Source organism: Hetaerina americana, unplaced genomic scaffold (assembly GCF_022747635.1).
Source record: "Hetaerina americana unplaced genomic scaffold, ioHetAmer1.1.p SCAF_3, whole genome shotgun sequence".
NCBI lineage: Eukaryota > Metazoa > Arthropoda > Insecta > Odonata > Calopterygidae > Hetaerina > Hetaerina americana.
Genome location: NW_027286874.1, coordinates 26,366,832 through 26,390,653, shown reverse-complemented (window position 1 = coordinate 26,390,653; position 23,822 = coordinate 26,366,832). Strand labels below are relative to the sequence as shown.

The window sequence follows — 23,822 nt, the reverse complement described above, 5'->3', positions numbered from 1 at the left end:
TTTTTTGTCAGGATAAGTATTCCTCCGCTGAAATATAGTGAAACTTTCTCTAATATATAAATTGTATTTTCAACTTTAAATTGAGTGTATTTTATATCAACAAATTTCGTATGATTCAAATCAAGGCAAATTGATTTATTTGTAACGCATCATTAGAATTGTAAAAATTAAAAATGTAGAAGATAGTTTGATATTAGAATATATGAGAAAAAATAAATGAAATAAATATTTTTTAACAAAGACTCAAAACCAACCTACAACATGTGTTACATAAATATGTACTCTAAACAAATACCCCTAAGTACGCCCTGTAAAAACTCTTAATAAGGTCCAATTAGTTTACCTTTGAGAATAGTTGCCTATACATAACTTTATCTGAACGGTTCCACCCACTATGAAAGTAAACCCAAATACCGTTTACATATAGGGAAATTTATGTAAGTATTTCAACGTTATCTTGTGAAGGGTGTGTAAAATAATTAGAAAATCCTAATAAGTACATTTGACTTTTCTTAAATATCCATAATATAACATGCTGTAGGTTTAGATCGAGTTTCATACAAAAATAATACAATAAATAAAAATAAGTCACACAATTGAACAATTTTTATTTTATTGTCTCGTCACAGAGTGTCCACACACACAAAGAAGAGTTAATGAAAGAGTCGGACCATTCAGCAGAGTTGTTATGCATGAGAAGCCTCGTCAATATATTCAACTGTTTAATGATATCATTATCACGTTTAAATAGTCATGTAATCGAAGTATGTGTCAACCTCTATAGCGTTTTCATGGATTTCAATTGTTTTGTACGGCTTTTTCAGCGTATATGGCTTAGATATGTTTGCTGTTATTCCACAATATCTATGAGTTTTTAAGTGGTGTTTCAATTGTATAATGACTCTTAGAATTTCAAATAAATTACTCCGGACAGTGTCAGGAAACTATTTCGCAGTAACCTGATTCCAAAAAAGCAACGATTACAGCCATCGCAATTTCAAAATAACAACTTAATTATCTTAAATATATTTTTACTGTCCGAGGAATTGTATATTCAGATTCAGTTATTATTCTGAAAAGTTTTTAATTCACCAATTACTCATTGAAAAAACAAGCACTCTCGTTTTTCACGTCTAAAACCCTACAGGTACACATACATACATACACGGTAGACAGACTTCAATTGGCCAACAATTGCCCTTTAGACAAAAAGAACAATAAGTACAACCAAGATATCTATCTGGAAATTTTTATCGATATTTTCACCATTTAACACAAGAAGGTATTGCAGCTTTACAATTGGTAAATTAAAAATGGCATGAAATTCACTAACAATCATCTGAAAACAAATTTTCAACTCTTCTTCTAACCTTTCAGTTGAGCTAAAAAAATATTTCCAAATAAAGTTATTTAAATGGATAATGCACTTGAGACTATAGAAAGCTCTGCCTAAATTCGGATTACCTATGCCAAATTATCGCCATTGTCTCTTACAAAAAGTATTTCCAGGGAAACCCGAAGATTTTGGATTTATTTTTAAAGATATAGAAAGGTTTTCAAATAGGTGTTAGCACACTGGAAGGCTACTTGGACAGAAGGGTTTGGTTTCTTACGATTTAAACCTTTTTTGGAAATAAAACTGAAGTTATCACATATAATAATTATTTAAGTTAACCTCTATGACTTCCTTCATGCTCACACTTTTTATATTTATATATATATATATATGCCGATACGAAAAACCACTCGAACCTAAATGATCGAGATGTCTGTTACAGTGTCATCGTTACTTTCCTGCGACTATTCAGACATCTTTCGACTGAAACATCGTTCTATATTTTTATACACCCCACAGAGTCGCAAAGTATTTGGTACATTCAATACACACATTTTTTTTTCAATTGTTCGTCAATGTCCGTATCATTTCCCGCCACTGACACTTAAGCTCCTCGTTGTGGGTAACATTCGAATTTCATCATCACAGAGTTCCTTCGTATTTCAGTTGAATGCGAACACAATGTTTAAAATCATGGGTACACCCGTCCGATTTTGAATTATTCCCTCCGCCTTCAATCACTACATCCATGAACTTAGTCCACCACAAGAAACCTGAAAGCATGGGGCGAATTAACGCTTATTAATCCACACTTATTGATTTTACATAATCTTAAAACGTTTGTGAAATATGAAACACTTCCCTTTAGAAGTCCATAATTATGCAAGAATACTAATAAAACCTTTAAGGTCCCATTTGAGTTAACGTGGGAATAACCTTGTGCGTGACCCACGACTGGCTATTTAATACCCAACAAAGTAACACACTCGTCATCTTTCTCGCCGTGGAGGAAACAAACTTCTATCACATACTAAAGCTCACCTGCTTGGCTAATAGGATATTATATTACATTCCAGCCAGCATGTCCATGTTCATGATAATGTAATGGTCTTGCTCCAGTAAGAATACTGCGCACTTCCAAGTGATATGACCGACGTGAAGAATTCCTGTCCGCATGCACACGTCTAAAACTTCAAAGCAGTATAAGTCCCGAGCACCGAAACCGCTTGTCCTATGCAGTGCACTCACTTCAGCCACGGGCGGGGGAGTATGTGGCCGCCAGCAACGGGTCAGGCCTTAGAAGCCGCGGCACCACTGGGCGCCTGGGATGTCGCGGGCACTGCGACCGTTGCCGCACCCTTCCCATCCGATCCCGCGGAAGACGGCGTCAGCCTGACCGCCGTGTGCAGTCCCGCCGATTGCAGCTGCTGCTCGATGGAAGAGGAGGAGCTCGAGGAAGATGAAGATGAAGAGGAAGATGACGACGAAGATGAAACATTAGCGCTGGCGCCACTGGAAGTCGCCACGGCTTGTCCCGTCAGGGACGAAAGAGACGCCAGACATAAACCTCCGCCGCTGGTGCCGTTCTGGGGGAACTGCCCCGAGGGCCCTCCGGCACTAGAGGGTGTTGAGGTGGGAGGCGCCGGTACCACTGAGGACTTGGTGGATGCCGCCGCGGCGGCGGCCGCGGCTTTCGACAGCACGGAGGAAAGAGGGCCTCCGTTGCCTCCACCCCCTCCTCCCGGACTGGTTCCAATACACCCGTTCAGTCCGAAAGTCCTCGTGTACGTTTCTAGGAGGGACACATCTCCGCCACTTCCCCCTCCTAGTCCGTTGCCGGACACCACCAAAGGACCTCCTGGGTTGTTCCCTCCGACCCCGGCCGCGGCCGCCGCTGCAGCCGCACCGTAGAGACTCCGGTAGAAGTCGTGCGCTGGCCGTCCTCCGTAGCCCGCCGCCATTGCCGCAGCGGCCATGGCAGCCGAATGTGGTGGTATAGACTGCGAGGGCATGCCGCTCCTCGCAGCCAGGGGCGCGACAAGTTTTCCCGCCGACGTGGAGTAAAAGGCGGATGAAGAAGCCGAAGTGGGCGGTGAGGATGCGGAAACTATGGCCACTGCGGGATGCTGACCGCGGTCACTCTCCTTGCTCGCCATGTCCGCCAGAGACCATATTCTGGGTTTTGTGCTGCCGTTGGTGCCACCGCTCCCAGTTCCGCCGCCGATGGTCGAATCCCCGGGCGCCGTTGGAGGCGAGCAGGAAGGATCCGGATGGCCCGGTGGGGAGGCCGAGGAGGAGGAAGTGGACGAGGGGGCTCCGGTGACGGGGACTCGATGGAGGTGGAGGGGTCCGAGGGCTTGGTGGTGAGGATTGAGGGCCGCGTGTGGGTGCGCGAGATGGGGGTGGTGGTAGAGGTGGTGGTGGTGCGGTGGGTGCGGTGGGGGTGGGGGAGGGGGTGGCGGAGGGTGCAGGTGTGCTGGGAAGGAGGCAGAGAGGTGGGGGTGGTGGTGAGGGTGAGGATGGTGCGGGTGGGGAGCGGGAGGCTGCAGGTGGGGATGGTGCGGGTGCTGCAGGTGGGAACCCGGGTGCAGAGGGTGGATAGGGTGCGGCTGTCCCGGATGGTGCGGGTGGGGAGCGTGGATGCCCAGGGGGTGGATCGGTTTTTCGAAGAGACACTCCGGGGAGTCCGGTCCGCTTTCGGCCGCCTGCGAATCGCCCCACTCGCCCCCGTCTCCTGGCCTCCGGCCCGGGATCCCACCTCCAGGGTGACCGGCCAGACCCAGTCCGCCGAGCATCGATGCGCGGCGGAGCTCGAGGAGGCCCAGCCGCTGCTCTCTCTCTCCCATTCTTTCACCATCTTCGCTGGAAGCGGTTCCAGAGTCCTTCGAGTCTAAATGTCGTAAAAAAGAAAGTGCATAAGTTGTAAATGCCATCGTTTGAGTCAACGATTTGAAAATTCGTTACATAACATTTTTTTGCCCCCATGTATGGAATGCTGGGGATCTGACCAAGAATATTTACCCTGCCGCACGTATTTGTTACAGATAACTTCAAATTACATAGATATCCTCAATAACTGAGTTATTCCTTCGCCTGCTCTTCATGGACACTGGCTATAAAGTCTTTATTTTTATTTTGTTGATGTTAATTGAATATACAGAATATGAAAAGATATTTCAAATATTTATTGCATGCAAACTTTCATATACCAATGTGTTATATTATATGCAAAAGGTGTAAATTATTTTTCTTGCAATTTCAACAGAATCTCTCGTAGTAAAACTGTTTTACTGGTTAGCAGTCACAATACGGTTTAATAGATTACAAAATCCAATAGTGTTTGGAAGAATAAAAATCCCTCCCGTTGCATGGATGATTAGTATTTCTTTAGTATTTTTTAAGACTCTGCAAGCCACCGCTAGGGTGTGTGGCTGGGGGAGAATAACACCAGACTAATTTTAACCCGAATATTTCTATCCCTACCGATGGTTCTAGAGTTTATTCCAATTATTAACATAATGTTTTGTTTCCTTAATATTCCAGGATATCTGGCATAGAAACTTTGACGGGGTCCCACTCGGATGGACATCAACAGTTACAACAAAACGGGGTGCAGAAAGGAAGCCGGACATAATGAGAATAGAGTGTCCACGGGGAGTGGGGAAGGAGGGAGAATGTCTACAAGCCTCGGAAATCCCTTCTGTAATACCAGGGATTCGAATCATGTCGCAGAAGCCAAGGGACTGCAAGGACGAGGTTGGACAGAAGGGTTTAAGTCGAGGAGATGAGTGTGAGGTAAGGCTTTGTCATGGTGCAAGCCAGGTGGAGTAATGCGCATAAAAGAATTCATGAAAAAGCAGAGAATGAAAGATAAAAAAAAAGCGGTGGGATGTGTTCTTGTAGTGGACGCGTTCCTATGTGACCAATTTTCGAGGTCTGATGTGTTGAACACACAGATACTCTGCGTGAGTTTCGAAAGATCAGTGAACTCATCATTCTAGGTAAATCAGCACTTAGGCGGGGAAAAGAGTTAAATGATATTCATATAAATTATGTGCGAGCATGTACTCTTGTGGCATTTTTCGCACTATTAAATGAAAAATCCGTTAATTTCCTCATCGGAAGTTTTACATAATATAATAATAGACATATACCGAATGAACTGGGAGTTTCAGCGGAGCAATAATGCATGTGGAGAGCAAAGAAACGTTAAAAATAGATGGAGTTGCTCTCTGAGAGTGATTTCTGTGGCGGAAACGGCAAAGAGTTGGGGAACATGAAGCTTTTCCCACGAATTTATATTTTTTACCTGTGTTTTATTCTATCACGTCTCTTTTACCTTCTATATAGTTGTTCAGGTAATTTGGCCATCAGTGCAGTACTTAAGTAGTGTTTCTGTTCTTCGTGGAATTAATATTTTACTACTGTATCCCAATGATGTCCTCTTAGGCAGTCAAATTGGAATCGACGTAAAAGTTATTTTATACTGAAGGAAATACAGGGTATTTATACTTTATTTATTTATTCATTTCATTTCAGGTGAATATTGTTAAAGTAGTTTAATGCACAATGAATAAATGCGACACATTTTGCGTGAATAAATGCAACACAATAAATGCATGTGCCTGATTTATATTTTAAATTTTCAAATTAGGCGATAAACCAAAAGTTCAGGGAACTTAAAGAGTTTTTTTACATAAGATCAAAACACACATCTGGTTTATCCTTGAATCAATAACAATTTGAAATACCAATTTTTCATAAAAGTAAAATATTTCATGCGCAAAAGTCAATCTCCTATATGCACAAAACTCCATATAACCTCCTACAGAAACCGGCATGTACGGCAGATTTAAAATGTCATGCATAATTAATTAAAGGGTACTCCTTCAGCGGGAGATAAATTGTGATATGCTAATAAGTTCAGTATTTCCTTTAGTGTCATACCTGAATGGCTTTAAGAAATACGAAAACCCAAAATACCTAACTAAAGGAATTCCAAAGATACTTTATATATCATATAAAAATCTCCAAAACATAATCAAAACAGTTAATTTTTTGACACCAAGCTGGATTCCATTTCGTTAGGTTTCTTCACATTTCCATTTTACCATGCGCAGGAATTTTTCATTGCTATTTATGATTGATCATGTACACATTCTTTACCAAGATATTATGCCCTTGCGCCATTGTGTCGAAATCGGTAGTAGTGTGACAAACTTTAGCGTGAAAAAATACGAAGTTTATATATTCAGTGATCTTGAATATTCACAAAGTTGAGTCTAAAACCATTGACTTCTTTATGCTCATAATATATGCGATACAGGATCCCACAAAACGCTCCCAAGATGCGAAATATGATGACCAATGAGTGAATTGATTTTAGTGAATAAAATAAATGATTTGGAAGTTTTTTTTTAGCAGGAGAATGAGAACTATTCACTAAACACTGTGCTCATTAGGAAAAAACGAATATAATACTCGTTTTAATTTGAAAGGTATACAGTATCGTTTCCCAAGTATTGAGAGATGACTCAATTTTAATTCCAACTCCGAAAAGATGCTTTGGTTTGATGATGATGTTATGAAATTAACTATCATGCTCTTTGATCTAATCCTGAAACACGTACACCCAGACTTGAAACTTATAGAATTAATGCATGATTCTACTAGATATGGATTTGTTTGTGATACGGGATAGTTTTTGTTTTGGTGTCTCATTAGCCGCAAGAAACATCTATACAATGATAAATTCTCTATCGAATTTGAAAGAATGAGACATAGTTTATGCTGCTTGAACAATTATTTCCAATTTTTTCAATAAACTAAGTTAGTTTTTTTTAAGAAAACCAATACGACGCGTGCATTTGAGCAAACCAAATAAGGCCATTCAGTGCCTAATTCCGACAAATAACCAAATACTAGGCATGAATAAAATTAACTGTTGTCAAAGTGACCCTTGTGAATGCTCTGCTAAATTAGCCGCACGGGTATTGATGGAATGGGCACATTGGAATGGACATTTTTATTATTTCCGCGAAAGATGGTTTTAACATAAACGGCAACACTCTTGAAGAAAAATATGATGCGTTCTTTTCCGGTATCTTTTTTCAAATCCAAGCCTTAAATATATTATCACAGAATTATATGTGTTTGCGGCCTATAATTTTATTATACGTCACTTAAGTAACAATTGAGAGCTCAGTGGTTTCGAAGTTGCACTTATGGGGACCATATTGAGGCATTATATATATATATATACTCCCAATATTTTTGATGAAAATAGCCAAAAATGTCCAATAAGGTATCACCTTTCATTTAGTTTGAATGGGAAATACTACGTTCAGGATACACACAGCCAGTACCTTTTAATAAGAATTACTTGACAGTTTAGTAGTGAAAATATAAAGCATTTATTAAAGTCTCTTAACGTTAAAACGGAAATACTAATATTTTCCCGTTTCATAAAAACAGCTTGAAGTTTTTACAATATTTCTTTTAAATTTTATTTCGGTTGTATGGTTAATTAGACTTCTTTGCATCGCTGCTGAGCAGTACTTAATTTGTGATGCATGGATTTGGATGGCTTAGTCTTTTTTTCCTCCCACTCGTGTATACTTGGAGGCAAGCAGTCATTTCAGACCACCGGGTCGAGTGTTAATCGTATTTAAGGAAGCACCTCATGTTTTCAAAACGTTGTTCAAAAATAGCTAATACACGTGCGATGCCACGAGCGACGTCCGTTGGGTATGCATTAAGTAACCATCTCTTAGGCTACTATCTTTTTCCCGAGAGAAGTCCTTCAAGGAGCGATGTTACTGACCTATGAATATTAATTACCTACCTGGACGACATTAGATCAAAATAATTACCTGAGAACATTTAATCTAGCCATGGAATGAGATATATACCCTGTAATTAGTGAAAATGGCAATGGAGAAGTATAAATATTTGCCAAATGAAAATGGAATATGGTGTACCTGTATATGACATTTCAAGCACTTTAAATTACCTAGAAAGCACAGGAAACTCATAAGTGTCTCTTAATTAAGTTCATGATTCATTTCATGAAAATTAAAATTAACCTCGCCATATAGTGATAGAATATGATTTTATGGATAGATATATAATATACTTGATTGTTCATGTTCCAAAATCAAATTTGCTCACATTAAAAAATTCTTTTAATGTACATTAAAATGAACCTCTTGTGTTGTATAATAGGTAATATTTAGTTTAATGGGTAGATAAAGCATGCAATTGACCAGTTCATCAGTCAAAACCCCCATTCACCTACATTCAGAACCGTATTAGTGAATGAACTGGGATCAATGCAGGGAAAAAAGGAAAACGCGCACGACAAAAAAGTGCGATTTTTTTCCACTACGGATACGAGAACCTTAGTGGGATTTCCCTCAAATGGATAAGGGCGGGCAGGCGTCGTCCCCTTCCTTACCTTGCGACGGATTCTCCTTGCCCAGGAGGGCGTCCTTGCCGTTCGCCCCTTCCGCCTTCCTCGCTCCGACGCCGCCGCCGCCCGGGCCGCCGCCTACGTCAGGGCCACCGCCGCCGCCCATTTCGTCGTCATCGTCGTCGTCATCATCTTCGTGGTGGCTGTTGTTATTGTTGTCCTCATCTTCCACCCGATTCCTTGGTTCCCACGTCATCTTGTTCTCCTTCTTCAGCCGCCGCCTGGCGTTGGCGAACCACGTGGACACTTGCGTAAGCGTCATCTTCGTGATGATGGCCAGCATAATCTTCTCGCCCTTGGTGGGGTAAGGGTTCTTCTTGTGCTCATTCAGCCAGGCCTTCAGGGTGCTTGTGGTCTCCCGCGTGGCGTTCTTACGCCGCGCGCCATTCAGGTCCATGCCATACCTAATGTGTTTCCGGGAGGGGAGAGGAGAGTTAATTAAAGTTGGCGAGGTGGAATGTTGAGTTAATCCATAAGCATGACAAAATTTAATTAAATTTCGGGGAAAACGCACGTTTTCATGCCATTAGCTCGGCGAGGCATTAAAAGTTAAAACTCTGGGAAATTGAAATATTTGAAATATAGGGATAAATATATATGAGAGTCCTTTGCATCACGCCCAATTTTTTGGTGTGATTGTGGAGTATGCATTGTTAAAAACTCTCATCCACTCTGAACTTATATATAGCGGGTGATAGGGATTAGGGATTTGAATCAAATGGCAATCCAAGTATTGGGAAATATTGTACATGAGATCAATTCTAGTTTTCTAGTTTCATTTTCCATCTCTCGCTGCCAACTAATAGAAACCAGAGTAGCGTTCGTGGGATGATATTTGGGTTGGATGGTTCTAACCGCTATTGGATGGCTCTGCTATCACGGTACGGTAAGCTGCGTTGCGAACCACTGCCATGACTACCCAGATAAACCCTTGAACATTTTGTTAGGTCGTGAGTGCATTATTGCTCACCAGTAAAACAGAACGATCATCGGTGTTCAAAGCTAGATTTATTGTATCGCAGACAATCCACCTTCCCACGAATTCAATCGTGAGATCCTCAGAAACATTATCGCGCATGGAATGCGATGACCATAAGTAATGCAATATTTACTGGGTCCTAAAGTAGGAAAGTATTTTCGAAGAGGATAAGGAAATCCGATATGTTATGTGCACTGGCTGCTGAAATGTCATCTATCTAGATGTATTGTGATAAATCTACTTCAATAACGAATATAACAGAATATATTCTATTGTTTCAGGCTCCACTTCGTGGAAGTAATTGATATCCATTACTGAAATAGAAAGAAAGACTCGTACCTTTCCACAGACTTCAAGTAGAAGTCTGTGGAAAGGTACGAGTCTTTCTTTCTATTTCAGTAATGGATATCAATTACTTCCACGAAGTGGAGCCTGAAACAATAGAATATATTCTGTTATATTATAGAAAGAAAGACTCGTACCTTTCCACAGACTTCAAGTAGAAGTCTGTGGAAAGGTACGAGTCTTTCTTTCTATTTCAGTAATGAATATAACAGAGTTTACTTTCCAAAGTAACCTTGTATTGACTAAATTATTATCAGATTCTGGATAAATTTTGGCGAAATCAATTTCCTGTAACAGTGTAGTATCTCCCTCCATTTAAATTATTCAAAATATTCAGAGATATCTGTTCGTCATTTAATTTTAAAATTCAAGTGAGTTTTCAGTCGTTAACCATATCATATTTTGTGTACTTTTATAAATACACGACCTCGTTTTTTAATAAATATAAAATTGTGGGATCTTGTGGTCATTTAATTTTGAGAGAACCTATGGTATTGCCTACCGTGCCCCTCATCTGTCCAACCAACTTTCTCGCCATGCAGTCCTGCGAGTCTTATCTGAATTCCGTCTTTTACCAGAACCTCCAAAAAACTCGCGGGCGTGGTCAGCTCCGCGAGGAACATGCCAAACGCGCGACCTCCTCTGACTTAGTTCGAGACCACGCCTTTCTTCTCTTCACCCATTCGCGATTTCTGCGCCCTCCTTCTTCCCTCATCACGTATCGAATCGTAGAGTGGCGGGATCAATTAAAAATGTTTTCCCAGTCGACGCATGCAGGCGCCGCCATCTTCTTATTACGCCTTTTGTTTACTTCACTGTGTAGCATCCCACACCCTCTCCCCCGCCCCTAATAAACCATCCCTTTCACTCCCCTTTCCCCTTCCACTCGCATCACTCACTCGCCTTCTTTAACCATTTATCTTTCCTTTTCGGTCCTGGTCCCCGTGCTGGGGCCACTATGATCAGAAGTTCCGCCATGTCCAATTAGACCTCCCTTGCGTTTCGCTCCACTGTTTTATTCAGGCCTTGCCTTGTCCTCTACTTTTCGCTTCCCTCATTCGCTGCTCTTCCCTTCCGTCCTCCCACCCAACCTCACCAGTGTGACGCCAATCTTTATTTCCTTTTCTCCCAGTCTATCCTCCAGGTATCTCGGGAGTGGGAGATATATTTTCTCTCTCTCCCTCTCTCTCTCTCTCTCTCCCGAGAATTGTCTGAAAGGCTGGGATGCTTAAATAAAACACGCCTTAGGTGGATTACTTTGCGATGATTCTCCTTTCTTTACCTGATGTATCGGCATGGCTAGGCGGCATTTTCCTTCTTGCTCGTTAGGAAGGAATTTCGTTTGAGCTTCTGTATTATTAATCCAAACTGACTGTTTCTCCCTTGCCCCCAAATTCGACAGATTTCTATAATAGTAAAGAATCGAGGTAGGAGTTTACGTCTCGTATCAACATAATTACTGCAGCAATTCATTTTCAAAGTTAAGATGAAGATGCTTGAGCCCGCTTGCATTAATTATTAGCTTTTCCTCTCCGCCTGAGAAATAAAATGTTGGATGTCTCTCATTAAAACAGTTAATTAAGGAAACTTAATTTGTATAAAATACCCAATGTATTCTTGAGTTCGCTCCACTCTTCTAAAATGTCTACGCGGATTTTTCAAATTTTGCGGCTGGGAAAAATGTAGTGCAAAATTGAAATGAATTAGGAAGGCTTTAAGTACGTTGTGTGTAACCAATATATGACATTTTGAAAACGGCTCGTATGCACAGCTTTATTATTTGCGTATTAATGTTAAATTAAGATTTCCGGTTATAGATGAAGCTATGACCTAGGAGTAAAAGGATTCCCATGCTTGATTATTTTGAAACATAGTAGACCACCACTAAAGTGTGGATCTTAGTAATTCATTGATAAAAGTTTGTCATCTTTGATGTCAAATATTTTTAGACCGGATTATTGGATTTGGAAATAATCTTAGGATAATATTAAGAAAAGTGTTATTGATGGTTACGGAAAAATTATAACTCATTATTAACCAAATATATCAACTTTTACAGGGTGAAAATTTCGATATCTCTCTTTCCCTCCTGACCATCTCTGGCGTTTGAAGTGCACTTTCATAACCAACGTAGAAAACGATCAACGTTCATAACTGCCTGTCCGAGTTCAATTTTTAAGAAACCAATCTTCCTCTCATTATAATCATCCAACTTCTGAGATTTGATAACTTTTCAGGCTTCAAATGAGATATCCTATGGATTTGTGTTCACTCTTTTTCTTCGACCTGGCCCTTCTTACACCTATCTCAGCTTTCAGCAATCATACTTCCGCTCTACAATTCCCGCATTGTTTCCAGCTCCCCGCTCTTTTCTTCTCCATGTCGTCCTCCCCCTGTCCTCTCTCCCACTTGGCCCCACCCTCCCCCGTGCTCCCGTGTGCACCCCTTGCCCCTCTTCCTTCCATCCCTTCTAATTTTATTTTTCCAGAATCTCACCCTCCGCTCCTCCTCCCCCATCTTGTGCCCAGCCTCGCTATTTCTTTTTAAACCCCCCAAAGCCACTCATTCCCCACACTGCCAAACACCCCAATACCTTCCCTCTCGCCCCCCTCCCCTGCCGGTCTCTCTCCTGTTCCTCTCTGCTGCTTCGGCAGGCTTCCTTTCCTCCCTTATAAAAACCCACGTCCCTCCTACTTTAAAATCTTATCAAAGATTAAACTTCTCTTTCCTTCACGGCTCCGCGAACCTGTACCCTTAACTCTCACCCTCTCACCCTCACCCCCTCCCCAACCCGCCCTCCACCCCTTCAGTAACCGAGCCGGGTCCAAACCTCGCCCTTTTCTTCCCTCTCTCCTTCACCCTCCCTCCCACTCTCTCCATTCTACCCTCATTCTCTTCCTCCAGAGAGTTGAATCCCCCACGAGGATCGAAATTAAATTTCCCTCCCCGCTTCCCTTCTTTCCTCCCACCAGCCAACCCGTCTCCGTCTGAACCCCACACCACCACTTCCCAAACCACCCCAGTAGGGGTCTTTACTCCCCCCCCTTCCCTTTCCCCTTCCTATTCGAGAACTGCACTTCCTCCCTCTCTCAGGCGCCAACCCCCTTTCCGCTCGTTCCCTTCGACGTCCCCCGTGCTTAACGAAGGAGCCGCCCGGTCCCCTCCCCCATCAACCCCCTGCGCCTAACCCGCCCGAGTCCCTCCTTTCCTCCCCCACCCCTGTGGCACGCCTCTCCCTCTTTTCCTTACCTCCCCATTGCCCCGCATCCCTCCCCATACAGACTATAATACGCCCCCTCAAGCATTCGTTAAGTGAGGGGAAGAAAAGGGCCCTTTTATATTGGACTAAACGGAGGAAAAACGTTAAGGAGATAGAAGGGCTGAGGCGGGAGCCGCATTTTTGGGGGAAAGGAACGTTTCATTCAATCGGTTTGTTGATGACAGGGCTTTGATGGCCGTGGAGTATGATATGGGAATGGGGCACTTGGGAAAGAAATGAGTGAGACTACGGAGAGGTGCATAGATGGCGCCGTGAGATGGTGAAAGGCCTCTTAAATATGCACTTCGAATCTTTATATTTCGCATCGGTTTCCTTGATTGATAATTTTGTCAGATTTTCATATGCTTCATCGAAGTTAATTTATTACTGAACACCTATAAGTTTTGATATTTGCATGTGCTAAGTACCAGCAAGCAAGATAAAAAACACGTGGCAAATAAATATCCTTTCGCCGAGAAAATGTTCTTGACTTTCTTAAAAATCTTTCGCTCTGCTTTTAAATATTGTCGAGGATTTTAAACGTGCCATGCTTGATTATTTTACTTGAATATAACCTTTTTATGTGTTGTTTATCATTTTACAAGATAAAATATAGAGATCTCTTCAGTCCATATATTATTGCTTCTTTTAGTATGAGAATAAATCGAATGTTTCATATTATTGTGTATTTTAACTATTAGCTGAGCACGTCTTATTTCATTCACCAGCGAAGCTGAAAATGAATTTCAATGAATAATATAAAACGATAGTTCAGCGAAGGAATATGGGCTCAAGGAAAAACTTTGTAGCAACATGAAAAACCTCAAGTTTGATCTACATCAAACTTTCCTCTTCCCCGTCATAAGATAAAAAATATATCATTTTGAACTACCCCAAAATGCATTTTGAATCAAGAATATCACCCTTGATGCCAGGGGAAAAAAACACTCACTTTCGATCGAAGTATGAGAGCCGTTTCGCAAAATAATGCCGCCATTTCCTGCCTGGAAGGTGGGCGTTTTTTTCTGAAAAATACACAGGGACGTGATTTAATTAGGGAAAAAATGGAAATTCTAGGGGGGCGACAGGCGGATGAAGGGAGGAACCTCCTGAAAAGTGCCTAGATATCCGGCTGCAAGGTGAGGAGGAGGATGTAGAAATGAGGGTGGCGGATGGGGTGGAGGTGGGGGGGGGGCACGGGCACCACCGGGTGGGCCCACACAAAGAAATCCGCTTTTTCTGGCGGGGAGATAGGAAGCGTGGGGAGAGGACGAGGGAGCCTTGTGCAGTGTCGAAAGGATTAGAGCTTTGAATGTGTGTGCAGTGGTGCCTCGGGGGTCGGGAATGCGAGGGGGGAGGGAGGGGTGTGGCAGAGTGTGCCAAGGGGTCTGGGTGCGAGTGGGGCATATAATAAGGCCGGAGATTAGTTTCAATTGTGTACGGCAAGGCGTCCGCCGCTGCGCGTTGAGTTGTGGGGAAGGGGAGAAGAGAAGGATGGAAAAAATGGTGTGAATGAAACGGACGAACCCGTCTGGCATGCATGCGCAATATCACGCCAACTCCTCTCCGCTGAACAGCTTGTTCTCCCCACCCCCATCATCCCACACACTCCCTCCCAACTCCCCCCCTCTCTCTTTTTTTTCTCCCTTTCGCCCTCAATTTGCGAATTTTCTCATTCGGTTTGATCTTTTAAAATAAATCCTCAGTTCCTATCACCACTGTTAATTGTATCCCATAAAGCTCTACATTAGATCTGAAAATCGTGGACAAGATTTCGGGTTCTAATTGCTAAAATATGATGATAGGTAATTAGATTAAAATGTGTTATTACCAAGTTCGTTTGAAACATTTCGAATAGCACGAGGATTAATGTCATACATATTACCATCTGGAGAGATATTATACGCAATGTTTCCAAATAGTTGCTGAAACTTTGTTGATAAATGTAAAAAAAACTCGTAATTCTCCTTCCAATTGCTTAATGTTGGAATTTCATGTTTTTATTTCAAATTGATTTTTAAAAAATCCATAAAATAGTTAAATATTTAAGTCTTTAGAGTGAAAAGGACCAGCATATTCAATTAAATTTTTCAACAAAAACATACTTCTTTGCCAGGTGGCGGGGGTTTCAGAGAGCGGTTTTTTCTTTCTCACATGCTCGATTTCAATACTGAGAAGCTATAAATGGATCAAAAAGTAGCATATAAAATTATTACAGAAATTATACAGAAGTGATTCGTACGTCACAGAAATAATTTTCCTCCAAGGTATAGATTAAATTCTGACTGCTATATTTGAATTCCTCATGAATTAGACAGGCTAGTGATAAATTGGAAAAAGAAATATTTTTTTCATCTCACGACTTCCACCATCCCGCATTCACTTCCAAAACAATGCACTGAATGTAATAACCTCCATAGTATTTCCATTTGTTGAAACAGCTTGAAATCCCTCCCACAACTTTCCTCCTCCCCGTACTCGGGTTTCACCGTCGGGCGATCAACACCGCCCACTTATTTCCCTCCTCCACTTTCCTCTCAAACTCAGTTATCTTACGGATCCTTTGCTTTCATTGGATTTCCACCATTCCTCTCCCCCGCTCATCCCCTCCCTCAAACCCTCTCCAACCATTCCACACACTGGATCTCATCCGAAGCGACGGCCACCATAGTGACAGAGGAAGAGGGAGGGAGACGGAGGGGGAGGGGGCGCGGGAGGCATCGGCGGGCGTAAAAGAGAACCGGGGAGGGAAGGGAGCTTTCGAGTTTTTTTTCTCTCCGCCTTCCGCTTACACACACGGGGGTCCTGAGGTTTTGGCGCATTAACGGCTTGTTTCCATGGTGATTGCTAATCGGAGAGCGTTGGATTTTCCAGTGCGAGCGACGGTGGTGGAAAAAAGAAGAGCGAGGGAGAGAGGGAGGGAGGGATGCGGGATGGTTTTTGGGCGATGGGGAGGGGCGAGTGAACCGGCGAGGAGAAAGGAGAGATGGAAGTGCGCAAAGGGGAGGACTGGTGAAAAATAAAAAGGGCGCCAGGGGACGAGCGAGACCGGGGAGATTCAGAGGTGAAATCATATGGGTGGCGTGTGAATGAAAAAACGAATGCGGATTTCACAGATGTTACATTACAAAATGAAACACCAATGGGTGGATATATTTAGTGAACGAACTATGGGGACATTTTATGATTCCATGCGTGTAAGGGTACTCTATGAGTTTCTTGGAGAGAATTTTCGGATCAAGCGTAAAACATAATTCATTTGCGTCAAATTTATGTGCGAAGCCACAAATTCCTTCCCTCTGCATGCAAGTTCAGGCGTCGCCGGGCAACATAGCGAAACGGTGTAGAGGGGATGGGGCTCGTGACAAGGAGGAGGTGAACGATTTCGTTAAACTCAATGTAATTATGAATGACTGGATAGAGGATTAAGCATCCCGAGTTGAGTGCACGCACACCAAAATTCGTCGCCAGCGCTTCAAACGACGAGTAGGTTTACCCAAATTTAGTCTCGTTGGTCGTGGAAGTCGAACAGTCATGGAGGAAGAAAGGTATTACTACAGCTCTCTGCGGATGAGGGTGGATGGTGAGCGGAGAGGGATGGGGTGGAGTTTTAAGGGAAGGAGGCATGGGGAATTAGAGGGTGTATGTGTGGAGGAGTCGCGGGAGGGTGGGAGAAGGCGGAACATCGCGTCACGGGCTTGAAGCTGCTCCTGGCGGTCGGGAGTTTGGATGAGGGCGGAGAGGGAGGGCGGCGCGGCGTTGGCGTGGTGGGGGGCGGAGGGTGTTGGTAAGAAGGCGTTGGTGGGAGGATAGTGGGGAGGTGCGGGGTCGATCTCCGTGGGTGGTGGGGGCGAGGGAGAAAGGACCCTGGGGGGGAGGTGGGCTGGGCGGGGTGGGGCGGAGGGGTTAGGGGGTTGGTGGTGGAAGAGTTGCGCGCGCCATCAGAGCCCCGCCTCTCATCGACGTCCTGGATGCTCCCACTCCCTTCCCCCGCCTTCCTCGCTCCCATCCGACACCCTATATTTCCTCCTCTTTCTTCCTCCTCCTCCCACTCCCTCTCGCTCCATCTTGTACCCACCTCCCAGTCCTATTTATACCTTTCTCCCCTCATTTCGTGTCCCCTCACCCCTTTTGTGATTTCAACTCACCCTCTGATAATTCGTGCTAGTTTCAAATAGTTCCATTATGCTGGTTTCTGCTGAGAACGGCGTTTCCCCTCATCTCATTGTTCCTGATAAAATTATTGCCCGCACTAGGATGCAATTTATTCCTCATTCTGAACAAGCGTTAACTAAGATGGCGTTTTTGTAGGGATGCGCCGTTATGAGATTCGTTTTTTATCTTCATATTTCCCTTCAGTTTTTAAATATTCACTGTCGACAACGATATACTTGATAAATATATTGTTCCAATTCCGAACGCGTGGACAATGTACACTTTTGATGAAATAAAAATAAAATATTTAACGCACTTATGAGTTACAGGATGTCTCGATTAATAATGGTGAATCGTAGAAATTAAAGGTGAGGAACTTTGAATTATGTCTATCAACAGTTGCCTTTAGAGTAATTTTTATGAACGATAATTACAATGCAACAATTTCAAATTGTAAAAATTATTCGCCTTGACCGGCATGATTTTAGCAATTTAAAATGTTTGTATTGTAATGCGCCTAAGTTATTGTTACGGCATCTCCCACATTTTATTTGTATAAACTTTATATTAAACCAGTATATCATACTTCCCTCCACAATTATTGTAATTCCCCATTTTCTATTTTTTAAGTAAAATAGCTTTCAAATGATAAGAGATGGGCATTAAGTCAATTTGTGGACATTAATTAGAGGCACTCTCCGATTTTATGAAAATTGTATAATCGCCGAGAGAAATAAAATGTTGAATCGCAGCACCCCTCTGTCCTTGGATGGCCATTGCGGATAACGAAGTCGCAATAAACAGATCGGACTGACGGAATAAAGTATTAATATTTTCATTTAGATTAAAAAGGATAAATATCGATGATTTTCTCATTTTTTGAAATGCTTATTTTCATATTCTGGTACAAATTTTGTACGAAATTCATCCATGAATACTGAAGATGCGATGATAGAGATAACATGCATTAAAATGCAACAATTTCAATACACATTAGCAGATGACTTCGTCAAAAGGTACCGTCACGGCATCCCCCGCAGTACTTTGATTGCTTATGCATAAAATATAAACGGAGCAGTGTTATAAATCTTGCACTATGTTGTTGATTTTTCCGCCCCCTTTCGGCACTTGAGTCGGACACTCTACAAGAAATCCATTGGCTAGGGCTCCGTCTGAGGGAATAGCGGCAAAGATTCGGCAATCAATCGGTGATATCTTCGATTTGTACTTATATGCCCGGTTGTTCTTGGAAAACTGGCAGTAGAACTTGAAGAGCGAAAAATATGGGGTATCTTCAGACTCATATTCTAGATATATTTCCACTAACTCTGACGTTATATTTAATCCTTTCGAGAACAATGGAAGATAATGAATTCTATTTCCTTACACTAATCTCAGAAAATCTGTTTTTCTAGACTCGCACACAAGCATCTCACACGTAAAATCGGTCTGATGACTTGCTCTACTGTTTCGTTGACCTCATTCAATCCATACGCTAAAAATGAACTCTCCCACAATGCAGTTTAGAATAAAATACGAAAGGAAAGACTATGAAAAATGCAATTTGTGTCATAAATAATATTGCGTCAATCATGGTTAATACAATTGCCCTGCTAACAAGTTTCTCAAAATAACGGAAATTTGAATCTGTAGTAAATTAGTATACGAAAATGTTTACCCGTAATCTGTTTGATTAAGTTGTCAATTGCAGTATATCATCCATATCAAAATATACTATTCATTGAAGTGATAACTTGAAGCCCTAGTGAATGGAAATGAATAACATTTAAGTGTGGACATTAAAATAGTCAAATTAGTAGCATCTCATTGGGAAAAATTATTTTTCAGAATCCTTATAACGCAACTCGAAGTGAATAAGTATTAAATCCCAGAAAATGATACAAGAATACACTTTCTCACCCTCAAAGTTCGAGTAAAAATTGCGAATAAGCGACCAATAGGAATAAATTATGCTGGGGAAATTAGGAGTTTGCATAGTCAGAGAAGAATGGGAGGAAATTAGGAGAAGATATGCGGCACCGATTTTTTTCATCGCATGAGCAAACAAATCTCCACCCCCCCCCCCTCACTCACATCCAACTCTCCCTTCCTCCAAGTCTTCCATTGCCCATTCCCACCTACTCCCCCGCTTTTTATCCGTCCTACTCACACTCCACCACATTCACCTTGTTAGTAGAGTTTACTCAGACACAAAGAGCTCGCGGGGTCGGTGAGAATAATTAGTTTTCAAAGTGGAACGCTAGCTAGCTTTCAAGCAGTTCGCATCCTCTTCTTCCTTCAAGCCTCACCCTTTCTGCCGACTCCTCAACCCCCACCCACTCCCCCCCTCGCCGCCTCATCTGCCGAACCTTCTCCTTCAACTCCACCGTCGCGGGAGAAAATAAAATCATCCGTCACATTCCCCGTCTCGCCGCTGTAACCAGATGGGTCTCCTCCGTACCATTCCGTAGAACACCCAGTTCTCATTCCTGCCTGCCCCCTTTGTTCGTTCTCATAACAGTCACAGCCTTTCCACCCACACCGCCTTAGGCGGTCCCCGAAACTTTTCGTGCTCTCTTTCTCTGGACTTCATCATTATTTGTCGCTGCAGTGCCATCGGACGTCTACTACCAGGTGCATTTGCCTTCTTCCTCGGGAGCACGACGAAACACGGACCGAGTTGATGATTGACTCCAATGTACGGATATTGGTTGTTGAACTAAGCGTTAACAATATAAAAATTAAATTGCATACATTTATTTTAGTGAATCGGCCTCAGTTAGCTCAATAGTTTCGATGGAAATACTTCTTGTGGGCGTATTTTTCGGCGAAGTACGAAAGTTTGTTCATTAGGATGATTTTGGAAATAATAATATATTAGGATAATGCGGAAATATTTTACCGAAAATCAAAATCTAATGAATTTTATTTCCTCTTTCCTTGGAAATACTTTTAGGTACTATTGGATGGTAAGTTTCTTATAACTGGAATACATATATTCATTACGATGTAAATAATCTTAGCAATATACTCTTCGAATAAAATTAAAAGATAATTAGGAAAAAATGATGAAAGTAATAAATGCAATTTTTCAGCAACAGATATTGGAACAGGTTTGGACCTATCTTGTATTTTACTCGAGTTATATCCCTATCGATTATCACATCTGATCAATGTTTTCTTCGATTAACAGCGGGAGACCACTTGGCAATCAACCCAGAACTTTCATAGTGGCTATGTCAAAATTCAGCTTGGAAATGATGTAAAGGGGTATGAGAAACGGCTTGGAGAATGGAGTTGTGGATGGAGGTTGATTTGGGAAGCTGCCGAGAGAAAAAGAGAGGGAAGGTGGGAGTCTGGAGTCGGAAGAAGAGCAGGGGGGAGGGGGAGAAGAGGTGGGGAGGGGCGAGGGTGGTGAGAGTTTGGAAACCTCTAGCGAAGAACAAGAGGTGAAAATGGCAGCGAATGGGGAAAAGGAATTTTCCGTGGAAATCACATCAGGTCGACGAATCTTCGGAAGGAGTTCCGAACGGTTGGGAAAGGCGTGTCGGGGCGAAAGAACAAAAGATAAGACTGGGGAAATTATGAGATTTTCGAAGTTGTGACCTTAGAGGGTGGAATGTTATGGGAGAGACAGCGGGTAGGGAAAGAGAGAGAAAGGCAGGCAACGGAGGAGAGGGATGAAAGGGATGGAGTGTAAGGGTGTATGTATAAGGTCAGGGTGTGAGGGCCTGGGGGATTCTGGAAGGGGGAGGGGACTCGGAATAATCCCGACCGAGCGCTCCTCACCGGTGGCGGCGTGGAAGACTTCACGGGAGAGTGCTAGGGGGTGGGGAGTGGTTGTGGGTGGAGAGAAAGAAAGAGGCTCCGCGGAGGAGGAGGGGTCGCGGGGGTGTGTGGGAGAGGAGCTGAAGACATTACGGTGGAGGTCGGTGTTCTTCGGTTGGAGCATCTTTGAAAGAGGTTGTTGTAGAAAGAGGGCAGGTTAAAAAAGGGGCGAGGGATGGAAATGGGGGGAATCAAAAAGGGAGCGAAGAGCGGATGGAACAGGAGTTTTGCTGGAGACGGGGGAAGAAATGCGGGGGAGGAGGCGGGGAGTGTGGAAGAGTTTTGGCGCGGGGGTGGAGGCGTCGCATGAAAGATGGCGGAGTGATGAAAGGGAATCTCCGAGTCGAGGGCTTGAGGGCCTCATTGGTCCCGTTTTTTTCTTTGTTTATATCTAACTCGCTTTTATTCGCCCAACAAACAAAGTTGGTGATCTCAGAGCGTTTTTATTCTGCTAAAAGGAGAAAAGGATGAGGAAAGGTTCACATCGTCGTGATTTCTGTATAGGTAGATAGGTGGGGTAAGTATCATAAGGGGCCTCATTTTACTCGAAAGCTTTGGAGACCAAGGATCTGTCGGACTGGGGTTCTCAAGTGTTTTTGGTAAAGTGTCCGAGAAATATTATAGCTTCCTGATCAGAAAAATAGGCTACTCAAGAAAACTTCATCGATTATCTTCGAGTATTTGGAAAATACGTTCGCTGGTAATAGTTGGTTACTCCTATGCTCCAAAGAATAGTTTTACATTCTATATTCCGAACTGGTTTCTAGTTTTTATTATTACAATAGAAACATGACATTACCTGGTATTCACGTCAATAGTTTTAGTAAAGTGTTAGCAAAATAGTATTTTCAATGCCAGTGTGAAATTTGAAAAATATAATTACGAGGAAACCAAATGGGCTTAACCGTTTCGTCTCCACCCATCGGTGGAGGGTTGCTTGACCGTGAGGTATTTTGGACTAAATGAATCGGTTGGGGGAACGGAAACATTTCAACTCTACAGTGCGTGAATCCCGCATTTGTAATTCCGTACCTTAACTTTCAGTAGAATTGATTGGGTTCCCGGAGTTGAAATATATTTATGATTTTATCCACCTCCTTGTAATTATTATACACTTTTCTTGCGAAAATGAATTAGAAAATTTTGCATTCATCCATGTTTTGCTTTCTTCTGAGAGTTTCTCTATGTGCAAATGATCCACATCGACACTCTCTGTCCTGCCTGCCATGGCGGATTATTTTTAGGTGATTAAGGAACTTAAAGAATGAGGTTGGCGCTTCCAGAAGAATTAAAAAAAGATAGGAAAAGAGTCGATGGGAAAGAGGTACGAGAAGTCAGTGGGATCCGGCGAGGTGACGCCGGGGTACCGTGCATCGTCATCCCAGGCCCTCCAGGTGAATAAGGGAAGAGAGTGAGTAGGGGGGAAGTTTTCAGAATCCCATCGCGGTTCCAAGAGAGAAAAGAGATATTCAAAGAGGGAAGGCAGTGTGCGCCTTTATGATCACTCGGTAGCACAGCCACCACCGCGAGATCTGGAATACACAAAGCGTGGGAGTGAATGCACGAGATGAGGCGCGCGCTCGCTTGCGCGTGTGTGTGTGTGTGTGGTATCTGGGGACGAGTGGGACAAAAGAAGGTTGAGAAGCGAGGAGGCGAGGAAGATTCCCTGGAGTTAACGCGACCGAGCGGGGTGAGTTGGGGTGGGACCGTTGTCGGACGGGGGTGGCGGATTGGGCAAAGAAGAGCAGGACCTGGGATTTAAGGAGAGTGGGCTGCCTCCTCTCCTACTCATCCTTTCGGCTCGTTTCAGGGGTTCGCGCATCTGTGAAGGAAAACGACGAATTCACTTCATGAATGTAATGCCAACTCCACCTCCCTCCCCACTCCCTCGCAACCTCAAAACTACCGCCTCCATTTTCTAAGACAACTCTTTTCCAACACCCGCCGGTAACATGGGCGGGCGCAACTTTCTTCAACTCCTGTGTCATCTCGCTGGGGCAAAATTTCCAACAAGCGGGTCTAGTATTTTAAGATGACTCCGTCCCATCCATCTCATTCTTTATTTGCAAACGATGGCATCTTCCTAATGCGCTCTATGTTGGTTGAGGTGATGGAGATGACACCTTTAAATATTCAAAATCCATAGATTCACAACCTAAACGTGATATTTTATTCTCTAGAATGGTATAGTACGTGTATATAGCGTATTATGGTAATTTTTGGAGCCGATTTTTGGTAACATTCAGAGATTTTATTTTTATTATTGATTACACTAGTTGCTCTTTACTGAAACAATGAACATCAAACACCTTTTCATGAAATATAAAGAGGCACGTAAACAGAATAAACATGTTCGCGGCTAACTGTACTTTGAGAGATTTGCTGGACGTTTCCCACGATCCGACTGCCGTTTCTCCTTCAAAAGATTTTCACTTACAGATATGCGATA

At 42.8% G+C, this 23,822-nt stretch overlaps 1 protein-coding gene across 1 annotated transcript in view; it reads right to left on the bottom strand.

Moving 5' to 3' along the window:
• Nucleotides 1-615: 615 nt before the first annotated feature.
• Nucleotides 616-23,822, bottom strand: part of LOC139689969 (homeobox protein caupolican-like) — a gene marked incomplete at its 5' end in the record, with an annotated part of 54,782 nt that continues 31,575 nt past the window's right edge. The window contains 3 exons of the mRNA XM_071587126.1: nt 616-3,774; nt 3,826-4,226; nt 8,793-9,211. Of these exons, the coding sequence (XP_071443227.1) occupies nt 2,626-3,774; nt 3,826-4,226; nt 8,793-9,211 (1,969 nt within the window). The remainder of the gene's footprint in view (nt 3,775-3,825; nt 4,227-8,792; nt 9,212-23,822) is intronic.